We start from the raw sequence: 17,357 nt of genomic DNA on the forward strand, positions 1-17,357 counted from the left end.
TTAATGAAATGGATGTGTGAGCTGTGCCCGCTACATGTAGTGTTGCACTGTTCACAAATGCAACAAAAATGTATTTTGCATTTGAGATGCACAATCCGATGTAGATGGTCTTATAGTTTTTTGGTTATCTATTTTAGATAAAATTAAAAAATTGTTAAGTTATTATGAGTTCTTTACAAATTTAATACATCAATAATTAAATTTATAAAATACATCATTAACTTATATAAAGTCTTGCATTTATCTTTAATAAATGAGCCGACATGACTTAATTGAATTACGTACCACGTCAGCAAGTTCCGATTTTTACCCGGTGGGTAACTAGCATTACTCACAAAAGTCAGATGGCAGGGGAAAGTGCTGATTAATGGGTCGTAGAGAATTAAGTGTAACGTCAGATGGTGGGGCCCGACATCTAAATTATTGTAACAAATTAGATACTCAGCGAGAGATTCACTTAGCAAAGGTGATTTGGGTCACGTGGAAGTTTAATAGTTTATAGTTCATGAGTTACTTGTTACTTCTTTTATATATATATATATATATATATATATATATATATACTTGTTAGTATCGATTATATATTGTTATTTGTTACTTAAAAATAATATACGAGTTGAGTCAAATTTATATACATTTGTATCGTTTAATATTCGAGCCAAAATTTATATTTACGAACGGCTAGTTTAATAATTAATTCGAGCACAAGTCGAGCTAATTCAAGTCGATCTTGATTAGGTATGCTCATGAGCGGCTTCACTATCTTACACCCCTAATTAAAATGATTTTTTTTTTTTTTTTTTTTAACAAATAGGTGGGTTAAGCCTTTCATTTTCTCATTCATGATCAGATTGTTTGAAATTGAGCAACGTCGGAACTGAATGCCTCCGCCTTGGCCAAGCTCGCCAGCACGACCGTCTATCCACCAAGGCACATCCCTCCGGCTCAAAGCATTCCTTGATTTTCTCTTCCGGCTCTCTCTCATCCTCCCCCACTAAGCATTTCTATATCTTCCCTTCAATCACAGCCAGGATTTTAAATTTGTGTTCTGGTATTGGATTTGGAAATCTCTAAATAAAAACCTAAATTTTACAGGGTGAAGGATGAGAATCTGGTCATTAATTGGTTACAAATCTGTGGTTTTTTGTGTGTAAATACCCTTCGATTAACTCACAAGTTTCCCAAAATCGACAGAAAGTTAGTCCTAATAATTTGAGCTTGTTCTTATGTATCCATGTTACTAATTAATTGGGTTGAAAGGGATATTATTTTCTTGGAGTGATTGGTTGAGCATTTTGGTCCAAGTTTAGTCCAATGATTTCCTCACGTCTGTGCTTGAATAGATGCAATGTTTATAACCGCTAACCGTATAACCGCTTTAGTAGGCGGTTATAAAAAACTGTTAACTACGTACCGTTATATATATATAACATTAAAATAATGTCGTTTTAGTATTAAACATCAAAATAATGTCGTTTTATATACTCATATTCATTTTTTTTGGAACACTTTAACCAAAAAATATTTAAAATAAGCCTAAAAACAGGCACAGCCCAAAACACTTAAAAGGTCCAAAAGCTTATAAAAAAAAAAAAAAAAAAAAAAATCGGTTATAAAACCACCGATTATTGGTTTGAATAACCGCTAATCACTTAAACAGAGCAATTGAAGTTAACGATTTTAGCCAATAACCACTAATTACAACCACTACATTCCTCATAGTGTTCCAGCTAGGATAAAACTGAATCATGTAGATAGTGTGGACCTTGTTATTAGAAGAATTCATTTTATGCCAACAGTACTGAAAACACTGTTATTTCACGCTTTACAATTATCACCAAACCATGCCTTGTCTATTTCATTGCAGATCTACACTATTCAGTACGATCGAGCAGAGCATCAAAATCAGTAGTTGTATTAGAAGTGTAGATATTGAAGTATTGGTGGAGAAGTACTGGTGGTGAAGTAGATGCATTATTGAAGTAGTTGTGTTTCTCGAGAACAAAAAAACAAAAAAATTAGCTGTGTTAATTCTTTACGTGGAAAACCTTCATTAGTCCAGTTAAATTTTTCGGTATGAATAATACTGAGTTTACACCGTCTTCTCTAGATAAATATTTTGAAGTTATTACCGCATCAAGTCTTGATACATGCATGATTTAATTAAACATAAATTTATTACTCTAAAAAATGGATTTCATCAAAAATAAAAAAATATTGAATAACTAGCTAGGTATGAGCAATCGAGCAAGTGCTGGAGAGTAAATTGAACGATCGCCACTAGTGAATAGTAGCTCTGGTCAGTTTTTTTTTTTAATCAAATGGGAAAAAAAGGAACAAGGAGAATCTATCCCACTTTTGAGAATGGGAGATCATATGGCCATATGATAAGAAGTCGCTCATTTAACTAAAATATGTGCCCAGTAATTGGCATATCATGGCAGTTTCAAAGCATTCCAATTTTAAAAGAAGGAAAAATCTAAGCTAATATCTAAAACAATACTAGCAAAATTCCAAGAAACAAAAACACCAGGCGAGTTTATAGCCAGCAAGACTAGGAGAGCATCTCCTTCAAGATCAAAGGAGCCAAAACCCGTAGAAACGGCTAGCCTAGAAACTAGAAGAGCAGCAGCAGCTTCTCCTTGAAGAACGTCCAAACCAACCAGCTTAAGAGTGGCTGCCAAAATAACACTGCCCGAAGAGTCACTAACCACAGCAGCCCACGCTACCGCAAAAGAATCCCTAACCGCCACATCAAAATTAGCTTTAGTGTCGTAGCTCTCGTGGTTAAAGACGACATACTAAAATTTCATCAAGATCTAACCCCAAATGATTCTCCAAACTCTGACAAAGGTTGTTGGGTGCGTTTATTTTATTTTGTTTTTTTGTTCTTTCACTGTGTCACACAAACACCATGTGATTCTTTTATATTACAAAACAAAGGGTTGCTTTGTTTTGTTGCGCATGTGGGTTGTTGGCCACATGTATAAGAGGGAACCCCCCACACACACGTTTTTGGAATGTTGACCGGATAGCAAACGTGTCATGAGGCTCATCTTCCAGTTGTGTGGGATGATATATATATATATATATCTTGGCCGGCTGAAGGTTTGGGGAGCACGAAGAGTAAAAGCTAGCTGCTGTTTTCCATTTTTGGAGATTGAGAAATGCTATTAACCATGGAAATCCTCAAATTTTAGAGGATTGGTTTGTTGTTGTTGGATAGTTCTTGCTGAAATTAGAAACTCGTACTATACGGTGAGTTTCTGTAAATCTTCTTTCAATTCTTCTAAGTTGTGCAGCAATTGGGGTTTTTTTGGCCTTTGCTGTGTGGCCTTTGACTTCTTGTTGGGTGGGAGTTTTGTTTTGTTTGTTTGATTTGTAAAGGGTTTTTTCAGCTTGTTTGCTAGTCTACTGTGTTTTCTTTTGGTTAAAAATTTTTCACTCAACCAAAAAAAAAAAATTAATAATAATAAATTGGGTTGGTTTAAAAATTAAATGCATTTTCCACATTTAGAGTACAAAATGCCAGTTTTCTTAAGTAATTAACTGTGGTGAACAGAAAATTAATTAATTTCTTGCTTTTCTGCTGGCGTCTGGTCAAACAATTTCGTGGTCGGTTTTTTTTTTTTTTTTTGGATAACACCGTTTAGATATTTCACCTTCATCTGATATATATATTCTCCTTTCCCAGTTTCTCAGAGTTTCAATGGCATCTCAGATAAATAAGACAATGTTGTGGATGCTGCTTGTTTTCTTGCTGGTATCAAACATGCAACAACGTTGTTTTGCAGCAAATGGAAAGCCACAGCAAGTACCTTGTCTCTTCATTTTCGGAAACTCTTTGTCGGATGATGGGAACAACAACAATCTTGTTACATTGGCAAAATCCAATTATCCACCCTATGGGATTGATTTCCCCGACGGCCCAACGGGAAGGTTCACCAACGGTCGTACCATCTCCGATTTCATTGGTCTGTATTGTTCTCTTTCTATATATATATATATATTAATTAATTAAAAGTTTCGTCTTCATAGTATATATGATGCTTGATTTTGAACACTTTTCTCATTACAGGTCAATTTCTGGGATTCGAGGATTTCATCCCACCCTTTGCTAATGCTACAGGCGATGAAATACTCAAAGGTGTCAATTATGCATCTGGTGCAGCCGGAATTCGCAATGAATCTGGAGAAACCCAGGTAATTAGTGCCATTCATGCACAATTAACAAACAATATATATGCGAATATGGCATTGTAGTAAAGTAATTTTATAAGTCTTTCTTATTTTAATTTTGCGCTCTTTAAAAAATAAGGTGGCGTTAAAAATTATTATTTGATCAAAATCTAATATTAATTAATTATAAGCCTAATAATTATTTTAATAGGCATATCATCTTTAAAAGAACACAGAAATGATTAAGAATACAAAAATGATATGAGAGAGACTTATAAGAGACTTGTAACATTATTTATTGCATTGGGACGTAGTCCTAACGCTTTACTAGTCTTTTTCTCTGTTTTCGCTCACTATTCTCTTTCAAGAATACAAAAAATAATATGAGAGAGACTTATAAGATACTTATAACATTATTTATTGCATTGAGATGCAGTCCGAACGCTGTACTAGTCTTTTTCTCTGTTTTCGCTCTCTATTCTCTTTCACGTTATTTCCAGCAATTAATATATATATATTTGTTGTGGTACCACGTCTTTTTCTCGAGTCAACAACGTGGGGCCCATATGTCTTTGCTTTTCCAAATTAGGGTTGGACACAACCTTCTAACCGACTTGGTTTTTAACCCTATGCTATATTTAGATTTCTTTTATGGTCAGGATCCCCAGCTACTACTGCCAAGGGTTTTTTTTTTTTTTTTTGTTAATTTGGACCTTTGGATTCCATCTAATGGTCTAAAGCTTGCCACGTGTCTCACATAAAAAATAAAAAAATATATTATTTATATTTTAAAAAATAAATATAAAATAAAATGATTCAAAATTAAAAATTTAATTTAATAATATGGGGTGGCTGACCACCCCATTTTCACCATAGGCGGTGACCGGTCCACCCTGCATAGCCATGGGGGTGGTGTTGGCCCCACCCCCAAGGCCCTAGGGGTGGTTCGGCCAAACCCAAAAATAAATTTTTTTGGGTTAGGCCCCAACCGACCTTTGGGGGTGGTCGGCACCACCCCCTAGGGCCCCATGGGGTGGTTCGGCCACCCCTATAGCCAAACCCAAAAACAAATAAAAAACATTTGTTTTTGGGTTTGGCCATAGGGGGCGGTCCTGGGGCTCTCGAGCCACCCCGAAGAGGGTGAGTTGGAGGTGGCCGGCGACACCCCAATGGATGCGCTAGGGTGGCCAGCCACCATTATGGGTGAAATGGGGTGTCAGGCCACCTCATATTATTAAATTAAATTTTAAATTTTAATTATTTTATTTTATATTTATTTTTTAAAATATAAATAATATTTTATTATTTTCTTTTATGTGGGACATGTGGTGAGCTTTAGGCCATTGGATGGAATCCAACGGTCTAGATTAACAAAAAAACTCCTTAGCAATTCTCCAGTTATTGCTGAAGATCCTGATCCTTCTTTTACTAGCCAATGTGTTGTGTCCTTCTCGGTTTGGCTTTAGGAGTTCTTGCCTGGACTGACTTTGAGTTTTTATAAAAGGAGGACTTTGCAACACAGCATGGTGGAATAAAAAAACATAGGAGTTAGCCATAGCTTCCTCACTTTGTGTAGGTGCCGTAGCCCCAGGGCACTTCTGCGTGAAATTAAGATTTTAGTGTAGTGAAGCTTTGAGTTTTGAGTGGTTTTCTTTATATTTTTTTGTACTTCATTTTTTTTTATAGTAAATTTCTCTTGAGTTGTCTCCGTTAATGTATATAGGCATGTTAAGCCAAACCATTTAAATTTTTAGTGTGTTATTTGATTGATTTATTTTATATTCTACTATATATTTTCTGCTTACTTCAAGATCCTGAATTTTGTCCCGTGCATAACAATATTTCTACAATGCATGCATGGCTTTCCAGTAAAAAAACCCATGAAAAGAAGAATTTAAAAACAAGAAACAATAAACCAAGTTAATTAACAATATAATTTGATTCATCATTTGCAGGGTGATCGGATATGGATGGACAGGCAGTTGGAAAATCACCAAATTACGGTGTCGCAGATCGAGGAGATGTTGGGAAATGAAAACAAATCAACCGCAGAGTACCTAAGCAAGTGCATATATTCTGTTGAAATTGGTAGCAACGACTATCTTAATAACTACTTCTTGACGGAGTACTACCCAACTAGCGAAATATACACCCAACAGCAATATGCTGTTGTCCTCACTGACCAATTATCTCAGCAGCTAATGGTTAGCACACTTACTTCTTACTTTTTGTAGCTCGTTTTTATCTCTTAACACTACTTTCTGTGTTACCAACATCTTACCATATTATCTTTATTTGACAACTATTAAAAAAAAAAAAAAAAAAACTCTAGGCCCAACTAAAATGAATAGAAATTTCCTACAAACTGTATTATTGTACGTTGGAACTCCTACACCCCAACTCATAAAAAAGGGAACAAGGTCCTCTCCAGTTCAAATGAATTGGAGAGTATCCAGTTAGTTATATTTGAGAGAAATTTTTGTCCTTTTATTTTTTGATGAAACAAAAATACTTTTCCAATATAAATAATTGTATATTCTCGAGTTCAAATGAACTAGAAAGGATTCTAATTCATAAAAATGTGATAACATTTATCTTTTTAATAGCACGTTACATGCTTTTTCAATAGCATTAAATGTCAGTCAGGTTGTAGGCTGAATTAAATAGAACAAGATGCTCTCCAGTTAATTTAAACTAAATAATATCCGATTAGTTATGCTAGAAAGGTAATTTTATCTTTTCACTAAGCAAATTTAATGTGTTTATGCCAGACATTGTACAAGTATGGGGCAAGGAGATTTGTGGTATTCGGACTGGGTAAGATAGGTAGTATTCCAATCATGCAGAGTGCATGTGGAACAGGAACAAATGGCACTGCCTGTGTCGACAACATCAACAATGCCGTCGAACTTTTCAACGTTCAGCTTATATCATTGGTGGTTGCTCTCAATAACAATCTAACCGATGCTTCTTTTATCTACATAAACTCCACTGGAATCTCGTCCACCAGTTCGTCTCTGGGTATAAATTAATCTTCTTTTCTGGCTTTCAATGTTATATATATGTATATATGAGATTGACTGAGATGGAATTTTGCATGTGTCAGATTCCTTGGTTTCGAATGCTTCCTGCTGTGAAGCGTCGGCTACTACTGGGCTATGCGAGCCATTTGGAAGTACATGCAGCAACCGGAGCCAATATCTATATTGGGATTCAATCCACCCCACTGAAATTGTAGCTTCGGTGTACGCGGAAAGAGCATACAAAGCTGAGTATCCAACTGATGTTTATCCATTTGATATCTTCCACCTAGCACAGCTGGGAATATTGGAAGAGACTGTTAGTTCTTATGATCATACCAAGTCTAGATCTGTAATCTAATACTCATTGCTTGGATTTTTGTTCTTAGTTCCTCTAATCTAGTACTCATAATAAAGCAATGAAGTTTATGCTTTATCATGTTGTCGCCTAAATCAATCAAGTTTATGATTTTTGTGCAAAGTTATCTGAAGGAGTGGAGCTGAATTCAACTCCATGGATTCCGATCTGTTCAGATTTTTTAAAATATGAGATTCTTTGATTTACCGAGGTAAATGGGTTTGGCATGTTGGAAACTAAAATTACTTACGTCTATAATACACAAATGTTTAGAGTAGTTTGGACCATTAGATGTAATGCAAGGGTCGGATTTTAAAATTCGAGGGTCCCAACTCCACACACACAAGCGGCCAGTAAAATAGTAATATGTAAGAACAAATTATTGCAATAACAAAATAAAGGCAAACTACAAAATAAAGGTACCATCTACACAAAACGAAATTTTAGGTAGAAAAAATAAAGGCGTTAAAATTTAAGTACCACAAAGGCATTTAACCCTTATTTTAGAGACTTTGATTTTATTACTAAAGAATTTATTTTAGGCTTTAATTCTTATTGTAGATAATTGAAAATATCAGAGGATGTTTTTAGGGATAAGTGAATTATTTTAAGCTGTAAGTAATAATAATAATAATAATAGAAATTTTATTGTATTCAGTCTTAGTTTAATTTTTTTTTTAATTGACCTTGATGAGATCAAAAAATTAGCTAACTATAAATTTTTTTTTTTTTTTTAAAAAACTAGGATTAAGTGATTATTAGCTTGTTGATTAAATTGCTTGGCTTGTTAGTTATAGTAGGTGTTAGAGAGTTGGACTTTGTGGATGGTATACTTTTTTTTAAAAAAAGAAAAAAGAAAAAACCAAACGAAATGGCATGGCTTTCAAAGAAATGACATGGTTGCTTCTCTGCAACGTTGCAGGAACAAAATAAACATAATGTCAACACGTACAAGCCATTGATGTGAAAAGCCAAGTGTGATGAAGGAGCAATATTTGCAACGTGAAAAATGAACAAAGTTTTGTAATAAGTATTTATGCAGCTTTAGTACTATCCGACATGAATTTATGAAGCAACCAACTCTTTCTTTAAGAGCTTAAATTATGTAACTAACATACATGTGAATTTATGTGTTGAAGTGAAAGATAAAATACGAGCACTTTTTTGTAGTATAGTGAAGAGAATAGGAGTTGACTGTAATCCTTTGCCTTGCTCAGTATTTGACTCAGGCATTACCAAAAAAACAACCCGTTTTAGTGACGCCTTTGATAGGTTTAACATCAGTTTTAATTTGGTGTTGGTTCAACAGTAAATCATCACTAATAAAGGTGTCAATTCACTGTTTAACCGACACCATTAAAAAGGGTTTCATTGAATAGTAACAATGGACACCTTTGAAAATTTCTCTTTGCAAGGCTTACGTTAAAAACCCAATTCCACTCTGCAAGGCGTTAAAAATGGGAAAAAGAAAACAAAAAGTAGAGAGAATCGGCAAAACCCAATTCCTCTTTTCTGGTGATTATTTCTCTCTACATTTCTTTCCTTTCAGAGTATTTTGTTGAGAATCAGTGAAACCCAATTTGTTTCTCGTTGACAAAATTGAAAACCAACAAAATCAGCAAAACCCAACTTGTCTCTCTCTGTGTACACCCAAATCCCCATCTCAAACCCTAGCCCCCCTTTTCTTTCCCCCATTCCAAAATCAGAACCACAAGAGAAGAAGAAGAAGAAGTAAAAGAAGAGGGGGCAGCTGAAGCCATACGTTCCGTCTCAAGCCCAACCCATAGAAGTCATTCAGGCCGGCATCAGCACAGAGAGATTGATGTATGATGTGCAAATTATAATTACTCTCAAGTCCATGAGTCGTGTGCAGTATAGTGTGTGCAAGTGCGAGGTCAATCCACAGTGATTGTCTCGTGAAAACTAATTCTTATTTAAATTAATCCTATTTTAACCTACTTTCGAATTTTGGGATTTTTGAATAAAGAAATAAACAAACATAAGTTAAACAAAATGACAATAATCAAATGATAAATGACTAAGGTTTCAGAATTCACCTCATTAAATCAAAGCACATAATCACATGTTTAGTTCATACATATCCGACAAGCGATTAGACCCAATGCATGTTCTATTATTTTTGTAAAATCCTATTGAATCATTCAATGAATCCATTTCTATTACAAATCACAACGAATATCCAATTGAGATCAAATCATCTACTATATCCGTTTGATATACGAATCACAATGGATATAAGTTACAATAAAATCATTTGATGTATCCGTTGGATGAAACACAATGAATATCAACGTTTGCTAAGAGAGTCTGTGATATAGAGAGTCTGTTCTCTCTCTTAGAGTGATAATTTGTTTTTACTTATTGATTGTTGAAGTGAAGTCAACCAGAGTTCCGATGAAGGGAGATCATGTAGAAGGATTGTGCCAGCTGTCTCTGGAAAGGGCTACTGCGGTAGAAGACAAGTGGGTCGCTTGTCTTATACAAGATCGTGTCAATTGCAAAGGTTTTGTGAGTGTGAACGTCTTGTAATCCTTTATTCTTTTACTGAGTTAGTTGATTTCCTGAGTTTGGCTGCCTCGGAGAGGTTTTATTTTTAGAGAGTTCTCTAATTGGTTTCCTCTTCGTAACCAAAATATCTGTGTTGTTTATTGTTTATTGTTTCATATATTTTTGGTTGTTTATTAATTGTTAGGTCAGATCTATTTCCGCATAAATTGTGTGAAACACCTATACATTCAAAATAGGCGTCGTTTGGTGTTGTATATAGAATTTTCAATTCCAAATCAACCTTATCTTATCCCTATCATTTCAATTGTTTGGTCTACGAAATAGAAAAAGAAAAGAAATTGTGGTAGAGAAAAGTCAAAGAAAGTTATCCAAAAAAAAAAATAAAAAAATTGGAAGAATAATTTTCTTTTTAATTCTTTTCTTTTTAATTTTTTTTTTTTATAATTCTTTTAATTTAGTGGTATTAGTTGGACCTTGGGGACAAGGTCCTTTTAAGGGGTAGGAATGATAGGGATAGGATAAGGTTGATTTGGAATGTAATTACAAATCATTAGAATTAGATTAGATGAGATTAATAGTTTAGTTAAAATAGGATTTCAATTATTTAGGATTAACTTTATTTGAATATTTGATATGTTATCTTTTAGCTGTTATCATATTATAAATTGTAGTATATTTATAGACCATTTTATTAATGAAGAAGATAGACATTGATTTAGACGTATGTCTTTGTAGTTTGTATCCAGCCCCAATTAGATTCACTTGTGATTTGTTTCCAACCCTAATTGAAGTTCATTATCAATATCTCATGTCACGTCACTACCTAACCTCGTGTACCTATCATATATGTGTTGATTGTATGGCACAATTCCTTTCTGTCACCAGGTTTTATGTTGAATTTGTCTTCTATGGACTTATTCTCACCATATGGCGTAACAGTTATGCACTTCTTGCATAACAAATATTAAAATAAAAAGTCAATGGCACTGATATTACAACTGCATGCCCAGAATGGTGGTGGTGACCAATCGGCAGCCCTCTCCTCCTAGGGGCTCTTTTGATGGGGTAATCAATTAATTAATCTTGAAATATGGAAAATGAAGTCATCCTGAAAATTATTTAATTTGTAGGTTTTTTTGAACGGACAATGCTAAGTGCTCTTTTAGTATTTTTTTTTGGTGTTCTCTTAGTCCTATGTAGATAGAGAAGTGTTAGGGAACCAAACAAATGAACCTAGAAAAATTTTCAAACTTATGTGGGAAGGTTTTTAAATTAAAAAAATGCAATTCTCTCTCCTTTATTTGCCACTCATGGCCTGTCACGTCAGTTTAAAAAATTTTCTGAATTCATTTGTTTGGCTCCCTAGTACTTCTCATGTAGATATTATTTTCTAAAAAAGCAAAAAAAAAAAAAAAACATTTATTTCTCTCACTTGTTTTTTAAAAAATAACATCCATCTAGAACTGTGAGAACACCAAAAGAATACTATTAAAACACTTAGCATTTTCCTTTTTGAAACGGTTTCTCCTATCATTGTTTAGAAGCCTTCATGTGAAAATTTCCATTTTCAGTTTCTGATCATCATGGAAGACAGTAACTTTTTTTTTTTTTTTTTTTCCTACTAACCTACCTGAAGCATTCTAAAATGTTAAATTACTTATAATTAAAAGCTTACTATATATATAGGTGAAGAGAAGCAATTAAGTAATTCTCACAACCCCGTCATCCATCTCACTAAAACACACGTCTTCTGCAGCTGAGAAAGGATCTTTTTGTGGTCTCCCTAATCAAGTTGTAACTTAAGACCTCTAGATATTTGAGTTGTTATAAAAATTATTGGACCGTTGATTTTGATAAGATTTTGCACAAGATATCATAGGTTATCTATAATAAAAGAGTGTAATCTACGCAAGAAATAACTTCAATTTTTGGTATGAATTAATTGATAATTATTGAGTAGGAAAAAGGTCCACATACCTTTTTGTAATTATCACTCAATCTCAGTTGATAATATTTTCTCTAAACTTTTAATTGAGACAATATCCTCTCCTCCATATTACAAGGAAAAAAAATTTTAAGGTATTTTTTGCCAATTGGTCATTGTTCAAAAAAAATTTGGCCCTTGGTCCCCTCAAACTCAAAGCTGGCTCCGTCCCTGCTCTCCCCCCTTCCTCCCTCCCAAGTCCCAAGCTACTAAAAAATTGTCAATGTTTATCTCAAGGCCAGTAGAAAGACAAAAATGCCCCTAAATTTTTATCAATAAGACAAAAATACATTGTTCAATACTGTTCTTGTCATGGGAAAGAAATCAGTACTTTCCCTAATTTTATATAGCGACGTTTTGGTTCAATGGTTCAAAACATGTGGTTAGAAAGAATATATATATATATATATATATATATATATATATTAAAAATAGCAATTTTAAAACGTATTTAATGAAGAAGGGATTTTTAAAAACCTATTTAAATATTTTGCAAAATGACTGTTTGGCTATTAAAATCAGGCATGCATAAAAACACATGCCTTTGAGTGCCGATTGAAAACATATATTCTTTCAGGTTTTCAAATCTTAATTTTTTTCAAACACAATCCTAAATGGGATACTTTTTTGTCTCGATTTTGCTTAAAAATGTAACATTGGCCTCAAAATTGCAAGGCGAAACACGCTCTTAGATTCTAATCGATGAAGAAAAGGAGAAAAATAACTGAGATATTTGTTTTAAAAACCATGTGATTTGATTTTTCAAACAGCACTCCAAGTGCTAGGGATCTAATTTACTTGTGGTCAACAATACTCTACTCTTAATTAGCTTTTTGTCAGATTTGTACAATCCCTTTCCTTGCTAATTAAGATGTACCCCACTAACCTAGAAAATTAAGCTTGGCATGACATAAAGAATATATTTTATATTACAAGTTGCAGCTTTTTAATTTGGGTATGATAAATCATATATATAGTTTATATGATAACTTGGCCTTGATTACCTGGCAGCTTGTTAGGAAAACAAATTAATTATAGTGTTGTTATGTGTTGACGAAGACATTAAAATATTGATTATAGTTAAAAAGTAAATGCATTTTTCACGTGTCCGAGTTTCATATATTCAAGACCAAGACACGTTAAATTCCCTCAATATTTTTAAACAATAATCAAACTCAAACGTAGCTTCTATAGTCAATATTCTTATAGGGTTTAATGGGTTCACTAATAATGCATAAAATTCTTTATTCAAGTTCTTTATAAAGACTAGTTCTTCTCTTTGGATTTCACCTTCATCTGATATATTCTCCTTTCCCAGTTTCTCAGAGTTTCAATGGCATCTCAGATAAACAAGACAATGTTGTGGATGCTGCTTGTTTTCTTGCTGGTATCAAACATGCAACAACGTTGTTTTGCAGCAAAAGGAAAGCATCAAAAAGTACCTTGTTTCTTCATTTTCGGGGACTCTTTGTCGGATGATGGGAACAACAACAATCTTGTGACTTTGGCAAAAGCCAATTATACTCCCTATGGGATTGATTTCCCCAAGGGGCCTACGGGAAGGTTTACCAACGGTCGTAATATCGTCGATTTCATTGGTCTGCATTTTGCTCTTTCTCATTACATTATTATTATATTATATGGTTGCCAAAGTATGATATATATATATATATATATATATGAGAAAAATAAGAGAATTGGTTTAGAAAGACAAAGAGCTTCTCAAAAACATGAGTTGCTCTAGCCATATGACTCTTCTATATATTTAGGAGAAATACAACGGTACAATTTTTTTCTATGGAAAACTCCTAACGGTAACACTAGATAATGTTGGAAAGTTCATATTACAAAAGGTAAGCAATCTTCTCTTGGTCCACGTCTGTAGCATTTAAGTCTCCAACGGTCACTTGAGCAAACATAGGAATATCTTTGTCTAGGTCCTCTATATATGGGATGTTTGCAACAGCTGGGTCCACCATTTCTAAACACATCCACATGAGTTGAAGTCTTCAACGATACATTGAGAAATTATAGGAATATCTTTTCTAAGTCCACCAGGTATGGAATATTTGCAACGGCTAGTTCCACACTTTCTAAACCAATTAATCTCTTTTCCATAATTCTTAGTGAAGCTCAATCTGTAGTGGATTCTTTTGATACGTTTGCTTTATCAATATATATATATATATATATATATATATATGCTTAATTTTGAACACTTTCTCCCATTACAGCTGAATCTCTGGAATTCGTCAATTTCATTCCACCTTTTGCTACTGCCAGAGGCAGGGAAATACTCAAAGGTGTCAATTATGCATCTGGCGGTGCAGGAATTCGCAACGAAACTGGACAAACCCAGGTACGGTGGCATGCATGTTATAAGTAGAGACAATTGTAATACTGTTGAGGAGAAACTTCACCAAAATCTTCTAAACTTTCACGCGTTTTGAGAATACTCTTTCAAAGTTCAAAAGTTCTCAATTTCACTTTTCCAACTTCTAATTCGATGCAATCTCCCCCATCGGGAGTTAAAATAGATGGTAAAAGTGATGAGATTTTTTTTATAAAATTTCAAATTTACCCTTAATTTCAATTTGTTATTTTTTTTTTTTAAAAAAAAAAACATTAAATTCAAGGGTATTTTAGTATTTTTCATTGCTTCTATTGGGAGTTAACGCCAAAAATTGACGGAGGGGATATATTGCATCAAATTAAAAGTTTGAGAAGTGAAATTGAGGGCTTTTTAACTTTAAAGCGGTCTGCTCAAAACATGTAGAAGATCAAGAGACCTAACCTTTGCGAAGTTTTTCCTACTGTTTAATATGTAATACAGTATAAATGTAACCCTAACACTAACACTGCCAAGTTAATATATATATATATATATATATATATATATATATATTTGGTTGATGATCATTGCAGGGTGATCGGATAAGCATGGATAGGCAGTTGAAAAATCACCAGATTACGGTGTCGAAGATCAAGTTGGGAAATCATAACAAATCAACTGCAGAGTACCTAAGCAAGTGCATATATGTTGTTGCAATTGGTAGCAATGACTATCTTAATAACTACTTCTTGCCGCAGTACTACCCAACTAGCACCATTTACACCCCACAGCAATACGCTGTCGTTCTCAATGACCAATTATCTCAGCAATTAACGGTTAGCACGTTTTCTTTCATACTTTTTGCAGCTCGTTTTAACTCTTAATAGTAGCTGTGTGTTACGAACCTAAATATTAAGTTGGTAACCGAATAAATTTGGGTAGGTTCTTAGAGGGAAACTGTACGTCTTTAAAACATAAGTTTGGAAATAAATTTTTATTCTATATTTTATTAGTACAGAAACTGTAAAGTATTTAGCTATTTCTATTAGTTTAATCTTTTGTGATAAGTAATGATTTAACATGGTATCAGAGTCAAAAGTTCTGGGATCAAACCTTAACTATGTCAAATCTCTCTCATTTAAATTAAATATTTCACGTGTTAAACCTCCCACATGTGAGGGGGAGTGTTAACTTATTGATTAAGTGATTAAATTTATATTATTGAGTAGATTATCGATTACACTATTTATTTTCTTTAAATATTATTTTTAGGAAAAAATATAAAAAAGCCTCCCAAACTACCAGCTGTTTTCGATTTAGCCCCCTAATGTTTCAAAAGTGATAAAGTAGCCCTCCAAACTACCAAACTATTGCATTTTGGCCACTCCGTTAGTCAAAACTGTCAGTTTGGATGGAAACTGCAAAACGACGTCGTTTTGTTATGGGTAAGTTACTACAATGCCCTTTTATGAAGAAAAAAAAAATTTGGGGAAAAATATAAAAAAGCCCCCCAAACTACTAACCGTTTTTATTTTAGGCCCCTAATATTCAGAAAATGATATAGTAGCCCCCAACAAAGCGACATCGTTTTGCAGTTTCCGTCCAAACTAACGGTTTTGACTAATAGAGTGGCCAAAATGCAATAGTTTGGTAGTTTGATGGGCTATTTTATCACTTTTGAAACATTAGAGGGCTAAATCGAAAATGGCTGGTAGTTTAGTGGGCTTTTTTATATTTTTCCCTATTTTTTAATGTCTATTTTATTATTTTTTAACCCTACTATTTTCATGGTCTCTCTCTATAACATCTCTCTGTTGCAATACTTTGATTCAGTCTTAAGGAAAGGGAAAATTTATAACAAATTCAACAACAGATACTAAGCGACTCTCTGTTCTAACTCCACAAATTAAACTTCAAAATGAAATTCAACAGGGAGCTGCTATGGAACAGAGAGCTCCTATGAATTTCAACCATTAATATTTTGATTCCCATCTGAGCCCTTCAAACTGCCGGCGGCTTTGAAAACTGTCGGCCTGAGAACGAAACCCACCATCTCTCCTCCCTCATTGCCAAACACCCAGCTCATCCATTTGGACGAAGGTGGGAGAGGAGTAGCGTTTGGGGAAAAAAAAAAAAAAAAATTAATAATAATAATAATCTTACCCCTCAAACTATCCCTCATTTTGTAATTATATTTCTAAACTTTAAAAGGTGACATTGAAGCTCTACATGCGAGTCAAATTAGACCATTTTATATTTATCTCTAATAAAATTAAAAAAATTAAAAATAACCATTGAAAAAAAGAAAAAATCAAGGGGCTAATATGAAAATGACTATCATTTTTTGGTGTTTTTAGTTTTTTTGTTTGTTTAATATTTTCAAATGCATTTTTTTTTAACAAAAAAAACAAATTAAGAATATTTTGAAGAGAAAAATGTAAAAGTGTCTAATTTGAAACACGGTAGTAGTATTGGAGACTCTAATGTCACTTTTTAAAGTTTGAAAGTATAAGTGCAAAATGAGCGATAGTTGGGGACGAAGCTATGATGTCTTATGGGAAAAGGCCAAACCAAATTTTTATTTTTAGTATTTTATTTTATTTTTATTTTTGGAAAACTACCTTTTGCCCCCATGAAATACAGCGTCTTGGCACTTTTCTTGCATGAATTACCAACTATGACAACTGACCCCCATGAACTACCATTTTGAGCCCAAAACCCCAATTCCGTCAGTCAAAAGCCCATTTCGTTAGCTAAAGGCGTTAACTCAAATAATCTACTCGTCACTTTGCTCCCATAAACTACAATTCATTGTCACTTTGCTCCCATGAACTACAACGCATTGTCACTATGACCATCTGAGTTAACGCTTTTGACTGATTTTTGACTGATGAAAATGGTCTTTGATTGACAGAATGAGGGTTCTTGGCCCAAAATGGTAGTTTATGAGGTCGA

At 33.7% G+C, this 17,357-nt stretch overlaps 2 protein-coding genes across 2 annotated transcripts; both read left to right on the forward strand.

Moving 5' to 3' along the window:
* The first annotated feature begins 3,039 nt into the window (after positions 1-3,039).
* Positions 3,040-7,634, forward strand: LOC132175310 (GDSL esterase/lipase At1g29670-like). The gene is made up of 6 exons (XM_059587204.1): positions 3,040-3,258; positions 3,695-3,974; positions 4,079-4,203; positions 6,135-6,383; positions 6,951-7,200; positions 7,286-7,634. Exons 2-6 carry the CDS (start codon positions 3,710-3,712, stop codon positions 7,558-7,560), a joined length of 1,164 nt encoding a protein of 387 aa, XP_059443187.1. The 5' UTR covers positions 3,040-3,258; positions 3,695-3,709; the 3' UTR covers positions 7,561-7,634.
* Positions 7,635-13,399: 5,765 nt separating this feature from the next.
* LOC132174085 (GDSL esterase/lipase At4g18970-like) lies at positions 13,400-15,286 on the forward strand. Its single transcript, XM_059585791.1, has 3 exons — positions 13,400-13,668; positions 14,305-14,429; positions 14,996-15,286. Exons 1-3 carry the CDS (start codon positions 13,404-13,406, stop codon positions 15,284-15,286), a joined length of 681 nt encoding a protein of 226 aa, XP_059441774.1. The 5' UTR covers positions 13,400-13,403.
* Positions 15,287-17,357: the final 2,071 nt, after the last annotated feature.

Source organism: Corylus avellana, chromosome ca3, assembly GCF_901000735.1.
Source record: "Corylus avellana chromosome ca3, CavTom2PMs-1.0".
Lineage (NCBI taxonomy): Eukaryota > Viridiplantae > Streptophyta > Magnoliopsida > Fagales > Betulaceae > Corylus > Corylus avellana.